The sequence below is a fragment of the Siniperca chuatsi genome, linkage group LG7, assembly GCF_020085105.1.
Source record: "Siniperca chuatsi isolate FFG_IHB_CAS linkage group LG7, ASM2008510v1, whole genome shotgun sequence".
Taxonomy (NCBI): Eukaryota; Metazoa; Chordata; class Actinopteri; order Centrarchiformes; family Sinipercidae; genus Siniperca; species Siniperca chuatsi.
Window position 1 is genome coordinate 30,579,860 of NC_058048.1, and position 15,453 is coordinate 30,595,312.

Sequence of the window (15,453 nt, forward strand, 5' to 3'; positions counted from 1 at the left end):
AATATTGGCATGTAGACGTGTTCAGTCAGAGACGCTTGTCAAACACGTGACGTTTGCGGCAGATTTGACCACGTACACTCAAGTTTCATGGCGAAACGTGGAAATTCGATGCCTCGCCACGGACACGCCGTTCAGCAAAAACTCAAACTTTGAACGACTTTTCATCACGAAGGTCTTGAAATATGAAAATTTGAAATTGATCTGTTTAATTCTGTAGGAAGAGTTTGTAAAAGTATCGCACCTGTAAATGTCAAAAAAACGACCACTAAACTTCCACTTCCTGTTGGGTTTAGGGCATTTTTTGTACATCTAGGTGAAACATGCCGTGAGGGCTGCTCTGTAGGGGGCGCTATCAAGCCATTTTGCCACATCCATCCCCAAGACCCGTATCAGATGTAAATTTTCGCCACTTCTGACGTGTGTGCAAAGTTTTGGGAGTTTTAGTGAACCTTTAGTCCCTCAAAAAAGTGAAAATATATTCCCTGCAATACAATAGGGCGTTCCCAGTGATCGCTGCTCGGGCCCTAAAACCAACCTACAGCTCCAAGAAAGACGGTAATTTGGCAGCTGCCTGCGGTGACTCATCACTGCAGTGTCATCGACAGATATTGTTAGACTTCATGGAGCGGACTGAGCCTCGAGTGTCCATAAAAGTCTATTTTGTGAGTAAATAGTCGTTCAAATCAAAAGGAAGGAGGATACTCACTGCTCGCCTCCTGAGGACTTGGCATACTTCCTCATGTAATATTCACCCAGCGCCTCCTCTCTGGAGTCTCTGTAACACACAACAACACACACAGTTAGCCAATAATACACACAGTAAATCAAGCGGACACATTTTGTCTTTGTCTGTGAGCTGCTGAGTCAGCGGAATAACAAAAGCTGCTTCTGTGCAGCTGTTAGCTTGCTGCTAACGTGCTGCAGAAAAAGCTAACTGTGAGGCTTTTCTTTCACCTTCAGCCGCAGGAACGTAGGTCCTGTTGCCAGCGAAACGTCCCACGGCAGGACTTCGCTGCTTGTCAAAAACCACTAGTCAAGCTTTCATCCAAATTTTAATTTAATTTCCATAAAATCAGCACAAGAAAACGTGAATGAACGCTTGTTTCCATCCGCTGCTGCTGCGTGAAGCTGGCGGAGCTAATTCTGCAGCCGCTGCCATTAAACCGCCGACACAACGAGACGACGCCATTAAAAGAGCTCCAGTGGAAGCTCAGACGATGGGAAGCACGATGGAAACGTGACGTTTCTGTTAGTTTCATGTGTTCATGTGAGGAAGGTTACAGCCTCCTCATCGCTCCACACAGACCGGAGGGCTTCTGGTGTAAAGAGTCCGGTCTAGACCTGCTCTACAGGAAAAGTGCAATGAGATCACTCCTGGTGTGAACTGGCGCTACATAAATAAAACAGAAATTAATTCAGCATTCGAACTACAGATGGGAATGTCTTTAAATGTTACTGATGGTTAACAGTTTATTGCACCATGGCCACTGAGGATTCCAGGTTCTGATTGGCTGGCAGGTGCGGATTCATTAAAGTAATGGGAAAGTTTAAGCGGACACCTGTGATGTTTGCAGTTCTAAATGAACGCGCCGATATTAAGCTCTGGCTGAGAACAGCAGCAGCGAGAGCTTGGAGCCCAAGTTATTCGTGTAACCAATAAAAAAGGTTCATAGCTTCACTGCGCAAATTAAATTTCAAATGTGTTTATTTTTGCATGAATCTGTCGCCCACGTGAACCAGGAGGAGGAGGACTTCTGAAGCAACAATAGCTGCGGCAAAGCTGGTATCCGTTATAATCGTGGAACGTCATTTACTCGTCGAGGTTAAGAATGAACGAGAGAAAATGAATTCAGTTTAACGTGACTAAAGCTGGAGCTCTTCTCTCTGATTCTCGGGCCAGCAGGGCTTTCTTACTGTGTGATTAAGCTGTACTCTGCTGGCAGCAGCCTTGAAGCTCGTGTTTGACCAATCGGTGACATCCAGCACTGCAAACTCCACGCTGGTAGTTCCTGGGCCATCAGAAAGTATTATCGTATCGACTGTTCAGGGGATGGGAACTAAATCTAATCTGCCTCCTGCAGGTTAAATGTGTTTTAAGATCCGAAAACAGGTTCCTGAAGATGTTCCTGCAGCGCAAAAGGGTTACGACTTTCTGACCTTTACTTCTCAGGAACGCTCGATTCAAATGCTTTATTTTACTGCTGTGTGACGTTAAAGCTCCAGTCTGGAACATTTAGGGCAGAAATGGAATATAACATTTATAAAAGTGTGTTTTCATCAGTGTTTAATCACCTGAAAATAAGAAGCGCTGTGTTTTCGTTACCTTAGAATCAGCCCTTTATATCTACAGAGGGAGCGGGTCCCCTTCCACGGAGGCCGCCATGTTGCGCCGCCATGTTTCTACAGTAGCCCAGAACGGACAAACCGAACACCGGCTCTAGAGAGGGCACACTGGACCTTTAAAAATGTTTCAACTAAGATAAAAAATTATGGGATTGCTTTCATAGAATTTGGTAATGAGGGGTTCCCTTAAACTGTGGAAATAATCCTTTAAAAAGACATTAATATATTATAATCTGTTAACCTCGTGGGCTATTTGGGGGAAACCCCTGATACTATGATACATAATCCCTTGATTTTTAACCTTAAAGTTCCATTAATGTTTCCACTAAAACTATGTAGTTACAGTATTTGAATTAGATTTTAAGAGGATAGTTAATTGATAGGACTGTAATAAATTAAGGTACATTAACGGAGTATGTGCACTGTCCCGTCCCTAATGAACAAAAAAGGGCCTTCGTTGTTGCGGCCACCGTAGTTTCTCCTACACGCTCGGAAGGGGAGGGCGAGGCGAGCGGCATTCGAATGGCTGCAAACTGCAATTTCACCACTAGATGCCACTAAATCCTGCACACTGGAGAGATGTTGAGGCATTTCTTACCTCCAGAGGTTCTGCAGCCTTCTGGATCCAGAGTGATCTTCATCCAGAACCACGTGGTCGATGTTGGACACTGATGGGGAGAGAAACGGGGGGTGTTGTATTCATGTTTAATACAAACAAAATGAAAATGAATTTAGATTAAATAATGAACAATGACTGCGAAGTAAATAACAGACTAACCTTCAGCCTCCTCTGCTCAGGACCGACGAGCGAGAGAGAAAAGAGAGGAAGAGGAGAATAAAAGAGGAGGCAAGATGAAGAGCAGGAGCAGAGAGGAAATAAAAAAGATCAAGAAAAAGGAGGAAGGACAGAAGAGAGATGAGAGCAAGGAGTAAGTACAGGAGCAAAGAGGAGATAAAGAAATAAGAAGGAAGAGAAGCAATTCGGGAGATACAGAAGAGAGCAAAGAGCAGGATCGGAAAAAAGTAAGGAAGAACAACAAAGAGTATGACGAGAGAAAAGGAGGGAATGATGGAGGAAAAAGCAAAAGTTGAGAAAAAGAAGAAAGAAAGAGGCGGCGGGAGAAGAGAAGAAACGATAGGATTAAGGCAGCAGCAAAGAGGGAAAGGAGGAGGAGGAGGAGGAGGACGAAGAGGTGAGGATAGATGCCAAAAGACATTGCCATCAGGGCAGAGCACACAGGAGCAGAGTCAGGCAGCAGCAACACAAAGCATGATGGGAGAAAAAACACAACAGAAAAACCAACAGATTAATGGTGACTGTACAGCACAGAGAAGCATGAAGCCAGTGAAGGGTCCAGTGTGGTTTGAGGTGACAGTACAGTAGAAACAAAAACACAGCTCCAGTACACCGACCGGAACTACACAGGTGTTTAAAAAAAAAAAGGAGTGTTTGTAGTTTTTCATGTTTTATCCCGTCGAACACAAATCGGGTGCGTTTTTAAGTTCTGCCAGTAAGTTTCTAGTTTAGAAGTTTAACTTCTGCCTTTTAAAGTCTTTTAGCCTTGTTTTATTTTTCTTTATATTCTTCAGAGTGACATGGTGTTTGTGTTAGGGAGGGTCATTTTGCGCTAGCCAATCAGCAGTGACTGACCTCATCTGTCCCATCGACACATCGTAACTTTCAGTCGACACAGAATGACTTTTTACTGTAAATTCTCAAAGATTTTAAGCATTTCTTAAACAGGACGGTGTAGGCCCTCGTTTGTCCAGGAGTGGTCCATCGTATAAAAAGGTTTCAGTCGTAGTCGTCTGGACGCTGTTTTCAGAATCAAGACGTTTCGGCTCCCGTCCGGAAGTCATTCGGCCAGAAAACAACAGGCCTGATTACTGATTACTGGGCCATCATGGAAACAATTAGGTCAGTTTCAGGTGAAACTAGGCAGGGTAAACAGCAGACACTCAGGTAGACTCCTCCCTGAGGGCGGGGCTTAAGCAACACAGAGTAGCTTTAATTTCTGAGTTCTCAGACCATTTTCACAATTGAGAATGACTTCCGGATGGGAGCCGAAACGTCTTGATTCTGAAAACAGCGTCCAGACGACTACGACTGAAACCTTTTCTAACATTTCTTAAATACTAAGGTTGGTGTCATTCTATATTTTCAACTTGCAACTAATGTGTTAGTCCGTCGCTCAACACTTTCTGACTTCCTGTCTGTGGCTCTCAGCCCATTGGTTCCTACTTTTTTGTTTTGTTTTTTGTTGTATTTTTATTTTTTTTAAAGGCTCAGTTCCTCAAACAGCTGCTCGCTGTAGTTTTTATCAATCAAACAGGAGGAAACAGAGCATCTGTTGGGGACTATTTCCAGCGGCGGATGAATCCACATGTGGTGCTGTAGTGAGTGTTTGGGGCAGCAGGACGTCGATGGGAGTAATATGTTGATTTAAGAGTCGTTAATTCTGTTACAACGACCCGTACATCTCCGTCCAGCTCATCCACACTGAGACTTTTTCGTGGCCGTTTTCTGGCACCTCCCATTCTTAACCCCCGTCACTGATTGGCTCAGTTGTTAGGGAAACAAGCAGTCATTGAGCGCAACGCCGGACCTTTTTGAATCACTGAAAAACAGCTGAGATATGGGCAGCAACCGTCCACCACAGCGATCAGGACATTTTGCTGCTGTCAACACACCAGTTTTGATTTTGTTTCTACTGTCCTCCTACCTTCAGGGATATTATGCATTACCATGTGCCACATGAAAAGCTTCGACCACATCTGTTAGTCAAAAAAGTACAAACATGGCAGTCTTCTACCAGGTAGCAGGGTCGGGCAAATGATCACACTTGGTTCTTTGAAGGTGGAATTACTTAAACACCCAGATTAAAACTGAAACATGCTCTACAACTCTTCCGCTTCATGTCATCAAATCTCTGGATGCAGAATTACACTGAACGTATTAGTGTGATTTTTGAGTTACGACCTGAAAAAAAAGAAGTATTTTTTCATTCGTGTGGCTGGATTTGCTCCAGACTGAAGAACTCGGACGTCAACATCAAATTTTTTTTCATATTTGGTTTTATCCAACAATAAAATGATTAAAATCTCATTTTAATCATACGAACATCTGTTAAAAGTGTGTTGTGTGTTGCATTTTAACTTGAATTAGCGCATACATTTTGAGAAATCGGTACAACTGTAAATAATTATTAAAAGTGAATGGGTTTTTTTTTTGTAGCCAATTAAATGTAATGAACTGTAACTGTTTGTATAGCGAGTTGTTGCTGTTCAAGGAGCCAATAATGGATTTGCCCTCAGTGCTTCCTCACATTAAGCTACACACTCACAAATACAGCTGTGCTGAGATGAGGTGGGGTTAATACATTCTGGGACATGGATTTTATCAAATGGATGAAACTGATACTCCATTTGCTTCAGATACACATGGATATAAATGGAAACATCCGAGCAGGAGAGTATCTGGAGTAGAATTACCGTTAACTGAAGAGGACATGCATGTGACAGAAAGAAACACCAATAAGACAGAGAGAGTTCAGTCAACACTCATGTTCAGACTACACAGGCTCTCTACATCAGATCAGGGTAAACATGTCAACGCTGAAGACTCAGCACTTTACAAATCCAGTGACTTTTAAACACCAGTTCAGTGCGTTTATCAAAATCAAAATCAAACCATTTCACGTAATGGAAATAAATCGAGACTACTGCATACACACAGATGCACCACTCTAACTGTTCTCTCCAAAATCTAAACTCAAGGGTGTTTACCGATAAGGAGTGCCGATGCGATACTCACCCCGAATTTAAATCTATGTGATGCTACACCACTGCATGGAGCCGACTGGGATAAATATGACAGCGTTACGCACTGGGTATCGCTGAGTCGGCGGGCAGCAGTGAGCGAATGAAAGTAACTGGTAGCAGAAACAGTGAATTTTATAACGACACTGATGTAGAAACTGGATTTATCGCGAGTCTGCCCCGTCCGGCAGAGACTCGATCAGCCGAATGAGGTCAACACCGATCCGGCTTAGCTAACTGGTGCATAACTAAGAGACTGGAAGATGTTTAACGTACAGAAAAATGGAGCAGAAATGTTCAGACCTGACCAGATCAAACTTAACGTATTCCTTCCTCTAAATCCAGACATTAAGACTTTCATAGACCTTAAATTAAAATAATAATAATAACAACATGGGATAAAACAAGCAATCATCACACCCAGTGCTTACTTTTGTTTCCAACAAGACAAAGTCAACTGAAAAAAGGCTGAACTGACTTTTATCACAGCAGATATTTTGACACAAACAGACTTGAGTCGTGACGAACTGCCACACTCATTTTACAAGTCACACCTGCCGCTGCGACACGTCAAAATGTCTGCTGTGAGAAAGAAAGTCGAAAAACTCTTACAAAAAAAAAATCTATTTTGTAATCAGCCCGACAAATAACAATCACCTGATCACAATACATATATCTGTACAGAATGAATTATTGATCAGCAGACACACACACACAAGTGTTTGTTTCACAGTGATCAGAAACAAAAGAGAAGTTAGCAAAATCATTTTAAAAACTAATCAAATGTGTGGTATTTTACTTCAAAAGAGGAAAAAAAACAATAATTTATTAGCAAAATTAAAATTACATATATCAAATCTATTCAGATCTGCTGCCAACCATTTTCATCTTCTGGTGTTTTTTTGTTTTGTTTTTTTATATATTGGATTTCTTTTTTTAAATGCAGCAGAAAATGGAGGTCGACAGAAACATCTGCGTTGCATTCATGTGTAACCGCGCAGTTTGACCTCAGAGCTCTGCTTGGGAACGTAATGTAAATCTGATTCGCCAACGAGGTCAAACACAGAGCGATCTGATAACAGCTGGCCCAGAATCAGTTTTACTGAAATGAACCAAGCGCTGAACGTTTCCCACACAGTTCAAATTAAGGACTGGGTGGTGGGAGCTAAAAATAAGATCTTCATCAGTTCATCGTATACAGTTTGGAGACGCAGACACTAAACTGTAAGGGCGTGTTTTAGCCCACTACAGTTCATATAGACTGTGTGAATGCCAAAGAATGCTTCAGTTGTTTAGATGTTTGTCAGTTCACCTCAGAGCAACATGAAAAACTACTTGTAGAGATTAGAAACTTGCTTGAGGCGTTTAATCCATCACAGTCATTATGTCTAGATTGGTTTGATAAGTCCGAATCTCGTCGAACATCATACAGATGGATTTTTAACAGCTGGCAACATGTTCGCTGATTACATTCCTCTGGATATGAATGTTGTACTGAAGCAAACTTGAAACCAGCGGCTGCTTCAAAGATTTAACACACGGCAGCACGCTTCAGAGCACAGGCCTGTACATGTGCTGTGTGTACTTTTAAAAAACAAGATTTATTTGCACCAAGTGCAATTACAAACTTCTCTTGTTCCTGAGACTGTGTGTTTTGGGGATTTGCTGGATTTCTGCACTTGATTTAAAAACGTACAAACCCCACAAGTAGGCCTGTCACAAAAACTACTGTTGTTGGACGACGATACTGTCCCAGAAAAAAAACTTGCGATAGATGATATTATCGTCATTTTAAGACCATTTTATGCCACCGATATAACGCTAATATAACAGCATAATAACGCACGTACGCCCTGTGGAAGAGAGATGAACTCGTGAGCTGCCTGAGCCCCGCTCACGGAGACACTCGGACACACAGAGCAGACGACGAGAGGACAGAAGCCAAACGTGTCTCGGACTCTGGAGCTGCGAGAAGAAACGCTTCTTCTAATGTAGGGAAACCCTGCTGTTCGTTCTGGCATCATGTCGGTGAGTTTATTTCTTATCCAAGTAAACAAGCACGTAAACACAACATGGCACGATGTGTGGAAATAACCTCGCCGAGTGGATGAAGTAGTTACCGTGACAGGCCTACGCACGTGTCACGACTGCTTGTCTGTGCAACGTGGAAAAAGGCAATCAGCAACACCTGAAGAGAAAACTGTGAAAATGCTTCATGAAGTCTCTGAACAGGTCAAGTCCCTCACCTTTCTCCAGAATATCTTCGGCTCCTTCCTCCCACTGGTCTTCCTCGTCCTCATACTCATCATCCACATCTAGAGAGAGAGTGGAGAGAAACAGACAAGTATTAAAACTGCATTCAAGCTCCTTTCATCTCTGAAAAGAAACAGGTGCGTGAAGGAAGAGGAAAGAGGAGGACTAGTTTAAAGAGATGAAGAGTGAAGTCCATTCGTACCGGCTTCGTCCAGGATGAACCCTCCATGTCTCGGCTTCTTCCTGGGACGGTCATCATCGTCCTCCTCCTCCTCTTCATCATACTCCTCCTCATCTTCCAGGTCCTCCCCCTCCTCCTCCGCTACCTTGTCGCTGCCAACGGGACTGCCGGTCTCCTCCTGGAGACGGATCGCGACAAAACAAACTAAGTACACACTATTCCCCGTGTCCTTTCTGTAATAACGTGTGTTTCCAGGCTTTTTTTTATATCTTGTGTAACTGAAACTCCAGCTCCGCGACTTTCAGCAGCTTAATCCACTTACAACCCGTCACATTCAATCACAATGTTTACCTGAATCGACTGGGCAGTTAGCATAACTAGCTAGCAGTTAGCATACCTCATTCTCCACCTCCTCGGCCTCTCCGTCGCTGCTGCGCTCACTCTGGTTGTCGGAGAAGTCGCTGTCGTCGCTGTCAGACATCTTGTAGCCCTGGGCAGACTGCAGCAGCGCAAACAACACAAACCCACCGTTATAAAGTTTGAATTAATCGATCAATTTGAGCAGCTAACGTTAAGCTAACAGCACCTGAACCATCCGGCCATAACAATCAGGATGGCCTAGCTAAACATGCTAACGTAAGGTTCCAGATATCTCCAAAACAGCTGCGATCAAATGTTAGCCACGGAGCTCCGTGACTGTTACCTTACCTGTATTAACTCCCGCCTCGGTTTTTATATCTTGTTAGCTGATAAATAAATGTAAATATAAGCTTAGTTCGATTACTCTGATGCCTCTCACGTCTTCTTGGAGAACCGCGAGATTTCGGATAGCTGCGCAAATGTGTCGCGGGATTTGGACGGCGGCTGGGTCAAGAGATGCAAGAGGTCTCACTTCGCCACTATTTTATGAAACTTACAAACCACTTACAGATAGACTGTTTCCATTGGCATCGGATGTACGTCGTAGACATTAAGAAAATGTTGTTGCAGATAATCTTCCCCCCCCTCAAAGAAATAAAGGAAAGGATGACAACGCTCATATAAATATAAATAAATGCTGTTTGTGTTGTATGTTTTTTCTATTGGACAATAAAGTTGAAGTTAAACAACAGTACCATATATCACCTGTTAAAGCTTTCAGATAGGCGCTTGTTTAATTACCCAACAACATTTCAACAAGAACAGTGGGCCACTGCATCTGTATAACACATAATTCAGTTACTATATTAATACAAGAAAACATTAAAAAAATATATACAAATCTGAAATAAAACAATAATGTTCGGTTATATACTATATGCTCCGTTGAATGTGAAGAGGTTTCTCTTTTGTTTGCCTGTGCTGTTGCTTGCTGCAGCACAACGTGTTTTTCTATTGTTTTTATTTATTTTATAATGTAGTTTTTGAGGTCATGAACATAACAATACATAACATGCAGTGAACACGGCCAGGGGGGTGGGCAGATGTCGATATTTACATGTGTACAAACATTTTATGCTGGCAATCTAATTTAGTTTTATTTCAGCATCATACAGAAAGTACAAAAACAATACCTAGTCTGTGATTCCTCGGGGATCACTCAGAGTGATACCTCTGTCACAACACACCGTCTCTGATACGTCATGACGTTCGACGGCATTCTCAAACCAGCCAATCCCATCACGCGGTTCAAGGAAAGTCACGGGGTGTGCGTGTGGACACTGCGCCCGCTTTTGAAAACAGTTGCAGTTGAACAAAATCCTCCATATTTGGCTTCTCCGCGTGTTTCTGTCGACGATGAACAGCGTCGGAGAGGCCTGCACCGACCTGAAGCGGGAGTACGACCAGTGCTTCAACCGCTGGTTCGCCGAGAAGTTCCTGAAGGGGGACCGGAGCGGCGACCCGTGCACCGAGACCTTCCGGAAGTACCAGCGGTGCGTGCAGAAGGCCATCAAGGAGAAGGACATCCCGGTCGACGGAGTGGAGTTTATGGGCCCCAACAAGGACAAGCCCGAGAGCTGACGGAGAGGAAACACACACACTGATCATCAGTACTGTTATCAGTACACCGTGTGGATCGATACGCCGTGTCGATAACACTGAGCATGCGCAGAAGGAGAGCTGCACAGCTGATCCCAGAACAGATGATTTGTTTCGTTTGACTTTTTCTTACATTGCTGCTTTATATTTTCGACTTTATTATTGACCATGAGGAATGTGGGCCGCTGTAACCGCTGGGAGACTAGCTTGTAGAGCTGAAACAATTAGGCCTAGTCGATTAATCGGTTACTAAAATTAATCGGCAGCTGTTATAATCGAGCTTCACCATGGTTTCTGTCATCATGAACTCAGTGTGTTTGGGTTTCGGACTGTTGGGACAAAACCAGACGTGAAATTGGGAAATTGTGATGGACATGTTTCTCTAATTTCAGACATTTTATATACTAAAAGATTATTCGAATAACTGGAAAACTACTAGATCAATCAGTAATGGAAATAATAATTAGTTGCAGCCCAGCAGTTAGTCGAGTGTATTAGTTGTTGTTTTTGTGTGTGTTTTTTTTTTTTTTTGGACAGTCGATTATTTAAAAAAATACATTTTGCTGTTTGTTTTCATTTCCTAATTTTCTTTGAACCAGGTCAAAGGTCAAGCTGGAAAGCAGCTCTGCCATTTTTCTCTTTTAAACTCGTATTTTCCCGTTTGTCACTTTTGACTCTAGATCGTTTCATTTTTAAATTCTGTTTTAGTTTTTACTGAAGAAAATCTTTTGTTTTCAGTTTCCAACTGACGCACGTGAAGACCTCACGCTTGAAAACGCAATCTTCACGTACGATTTACTGATTTCTGACGATCTTTGATTGAGCTGCATTCATGTAAAAACGGTTAAAAGGGTTGCAAAGTGTCAAAAAAAACTGTAATCATGGTGGAACTGTCCTTTTTACATATTTTTAAAATCAGGACTACCAACCCGGGGCCCCAGCGCTCAGGTGTACTGTGCTTTCATTGTGTTTGGGAGGAGGCAACAGCGCCGCCTGGAGGAGCTTCCTGCTGTAGCCGAGCTTGGGGCCCGGTCTCCAACAAGATGTCGTTTTAAGGCCGTAATTATTTAAGCGCTGCGCTTAGAAATTCAGGGTTTCTGCAGTGTTTCCCCAAATATAATGTAAGATGTTTCAATACTACATAAAAAGCAATTTAATCCCAATTTTCACTGTCATAATGGTCAAAGAATGACCAGTGGCAGCGACGAGGCCTGCAGTTATTAACTATATAACTGTATATAGGCCTAATAATTCACATGACTATCATTTAACATGACCTGGATCTGAAGAAAACTGACGGACGTACCAACCAATTAAAAAAATAATACGTTTTGAACTGACTTCAGTGCTTTTTATTACAGTTGGAGAGCTGCAGATGCCCGGATACTGCTAATCCTAAACAAATGCCTTTAATCAAACACACTCAGTGAATCTGTGGCAGAGAAAGAAACTCGCCACGTGTCCCGGCAGAACGCGACTCGTGCTGCTGATATGGAAACCTAAAGCAAACCCGCCGGAGTCCTCGCTGTTGAGCTTCTTTACGTTCCTCTGGCGAGGTTCGGTTACTCGTTACTCATACAGCCATCCCTGTCACGCGTCGGCGAGTAGCGGCACTGCAGGACTGCTTCAATAGAAAACGGCGTCTGGTGAAGAAGATCCTGCACAGAACTGGACCGCTCCTCCTGGACGGTTCTTTTGTTTCTGTTTACATCGAATATTAAGCTGTGATTGTATTTAATGAAATGCCAGAATACAGTAGATGTATAGAAATGGAAGGACTGATGCCTGTTACAAAATAAAAATGTTTTTCTTTGACAGCTCCTCCACATCTTTTCATCCTGTTTGCCAGAAGAGAGGAATTATTTATTTATTTATTTATTTATTTATTAAAAGCTTGATATATTTCAATCCATAAATGTATCCATCAATTATCCCATTAAAAATGCATTAATTACATCATTGTTAATGGGTAAATTAACGCAGTTTTAAGAAAAACAATTCAGGGATTTACCCGTAATATGTGGTCAAGTAAAAGATTACAATATGAGTAAATATTTTAAGGTGTTTTAATGGAATAACTCCACACTTAAATGAAAATCCTTACCAGAGAGAAAATCATCCTTTAATGTTCAAGGCCCTTTTTTGTTCATTAGGGACGGGACAGTGCACATACTCCGTTAATGTACCTTAATTTATTACAGTCCTATCAATTAACTATCCTCTTAAAATCTAATTCAAATACTGTAACTACATAGTTTTAGTGGAAACATTAATGGAACTTTTAAGGTTAAAAATCAATTATGTATCATAGTATCAGGGGTTTCCCCCAAATAGCCCACGAGGTTAACAGATTATAATATATTAATGTCTTTTTAAAGGATTATTTCCACAGTTTAAGGGAACCCCTCATTACCAAATTCTATGAAAGCAATCCCATAATTTTTATCTTAGTTGAAACATTTTTAAAGGTCCAGTGTGCCCTCTCTAGAGCCGGTGTTCGGTTTGTCCGTTCTGGGCTACTGTAGAAACATGGCGGCGCAACATGGCGGCCTCCGTGGAAGGGGGACCCGCTCCTCTGGAGATATAAAGGGCTGATTCTAAGGTAACGAAAACACAGCGCTTCTTATTTTCAGGTGATTAAACACTGATGAAAACACACTTTTATAAATGTTATATTCCATTTCTGCCCTAAATGTTCCAGACTGGAGCTTTAACGTCACACAGCAGTAAAATAAAGCATTTGAATCGAGCGTTCCTGAGAAGTAAAGGTCAGAAAGTCGTAACCCTTTTGCGCTGCAGGAACATCTTCAGGAACCGGTTTTCGGATCTTAAAACACATTTAACCTGCAGGAGGCAGATTAGATTTAGTTCCCATCCCCTGAACAGTCGATACGATAATACTTTCTGATGGCCCAGGAACTACCAGCGTGGAGTTTGCAGTGCTGGATGTCACCGATTGGTCAAACACGAGCTTCAAGGCTGCTGCCAGCAGAGTACAGCTTAATCACACAGTAAGAAAGCCCTGCTGGCCCCGAGAATCAGAGAGAAGAGCTCCAGCTTTAGTCACGTTAAACTGAATTCATTTTCTCTCGTTCATTCTTAACCTCGACGAGTCGTACGTTCCACGATTATAACGGATACCAGCTTTGCCGCAGCTATTGTTGCTTCAGAAGTCCTCCTCCTCCTGGTTCACGTGGGCGACAGATTCATGCAAAAAATAAACACATTTGAAATTTAATTTGCGCAGTGAAGCTATAAACCTTTTTTATTGGTTACACGAATAACTTGGGCTCCAAGCTCTCGCTGCTGCTGTTCTCAGCCAGAGCTTAATATCGGCGCGTTCATTTAGAACTGCAAACATCACAGGTGTCCGCTTAAACTTTCCCATTACTTTAATGAATCCGCACCTGCCAGCCAATCAGAACCTGGAATCCTCAGTGGCCATGGTGCAATAAACTGTTAATCATCAGTAACATTTAAAGACATTCCCATCTGTAGTTCGAATGCTGAATTAATTTCTGTTTTATTTATGTAGCGCCAGTTCACACCAGGAGTGATCTCATTGCACTTTTCCTGTAGAGCAGGTCTAGACCGGACTCTTTACACCAGAAGCCCTCCGGTCTGTGTGGAGCGATGAGGAGGCTGTAACCTTCCTCACATGAACACATGAAACTAACAGAAACGTCACGTTTCCATCGTGCTTCCCATCGTCTGAGCTTCCACTGGAGCTCTTTTAATGGCGTCGTCTCGTTGTGTCGACGGTTTAATGGCAGCGGCTGCAGAATTAGCTCCGCCAGCTTCACGCAGCAGCAGCGGATGGAAACAAGCGTTCATTCACGTTTTCTTGTGCTGATTTTATGGAAATTAAATTAAAATTTGGATGAAAGCTTGACTAGTGGTTTTGACAAGCAGCGAAGTCCTGCCGTGGGGCGTTTAGCTGGCAACAGGACCTACGTTCCTGCGGCTGAAGGTGAAAGAAAAGCCTCACAGTTAGCTTTTTCTGCAGCACGTTAGCAGCAAGCTAACAGCTGCACAGAAGCAGCTTTTGTTATTCCGCTGACTCAGCAGCTCACAGACAAAGACAAAATGTGTCCGCTTGATTTACTGTGTGTATTATTGGCTAACTGTGTGTGTTGTTGTGTGTTACAGAGACTCCAGAGAGGAGGCGCTGGGTGAATATTACATGAGGAAGTATGCCAAGTCCTCAGGAGGCGAGCAGTGAGTATCCTCCTTCCTTTTGATTTGAACGACTATTTACTCACAAAATAGACTTTTTGTGTTTGTGTTTATTAAAAGCTTGATATATTTCAATCCATAAATGGTCTAAGGTAACAAAAACACACCGATTCTTATTTTCAGGTGATTATACACTAGCTTACTTATGAATATTATATTATAACATTATATTCCAGTTATAAATATCTATAAATTGTCCACTTAGAATCACAGTAAAGATACTTAAATTAACGGAATTTTAAGGTAAAACGGATGGACAGTGGAGATATTGCTATTGACATTTCTGTACTTTCTTATACCGTAAAAACGGCTCATCAACGACATCAGTCCAAGCTCACAGCTGCTGTTTTCTTCGACAGCGCGAACTACAAACCTCTTCCCGCCTCCGTTCAGACCCACAGCAGGAGAGAAGACGAAGTTTGGATGGAGCGTCACTTAAATCCCAAATGTTTTTCTGCCTCCAGAGCAACTATTCCACCGCGGCAGCAGAGCATAATAAATCAGTTTTATCGCGATTGAGATCAAACTATATTCAGCTATAGTACACCTGGTACAGCAGGACATTACTACAGTGTATTTTGTGCGCCAGGTCGTGTCGTCAT

General features: G+C 42.4%; 2 protein-coding genes across 5 annotated transcripts in view; one reads left to right on the forward strand and one right to left on the reverse strand.

The window, feature by feature from the left end:
- The window catches only part of supt5h (SPT5 homolog, DSIF elongation factor subunit), a 28,577-nt gene extending 18,289 nt beyond the window's left edge, over positions 1–10,288 (reverse strand). Inside the window, exons 1-8 of one of the 4 annotated variants that reach the window (XM_044201809.1) lie at positions 10,150–10,288; positions 8,994–9,095; positions 8,618–8,774; positions 8,409–8,477; positions 5,836–5,841; positions 3,122–3,133; positions 2,942–3,011; positions 707–775 (exon numbers count right to left, since the gene is read on the reverse strand). In XM_044201809.1, coding sequence (XP_044057744.1) covers positions 707–775; positions 2,942–3,011; positions 3,122–3,133; positions 5,836–5,841; positions 8,409–8,477; positions 8,618–8,774; positions 8,994–9,077 — 467 coding nt within the window. In that variant the 5' untranslated portion in view covers positions 9,078–9,095; positions 10,150–10,288. Of the gene's footprint in view, positions 1–706; positions 776–2,941; positions 3,012–3,121; positions 3,134–5,835; positions 5,842–8,408; positions 8,478–8,617; positions 8,775–8,993; positions 9,096–9,182; positions 9,202–9,304; positions 9,466–10,149 lie in introns of those variants that run through there. The other 3 variants (XM_044201807.1, XM_044201805.1, XM_044201806.1) reach the window with 3 other exon arrangements.
- Positions 10,289–10,372: 84 nt separating this feature from the next.
- Positions 10,373–12,430, forward strand: triap1 (TP53 regulated inhibitor of apoptosis 1). The gene has a single exon (XM_044201810.1). It carries the CDS (start codon positions 10,373–10,375, stop codon positions 10,595–10,597), a length of 225 nt encoding a protein of 74 aa, XP_044057745.1. The 3' UTR covers positions 10,598–12,430.
- Positions 12,431–15,453: the final 3,023 nt, after the last annotated feature.

Coding starts and splice junctions, on each gene's coding strand:
- triap1 (XM_044201810.1), top strand. CDS start 10,373: ATGAACAGCGTCGGAGAGGCCTGCACCGACCTGAAGCGGGAGTACGAC.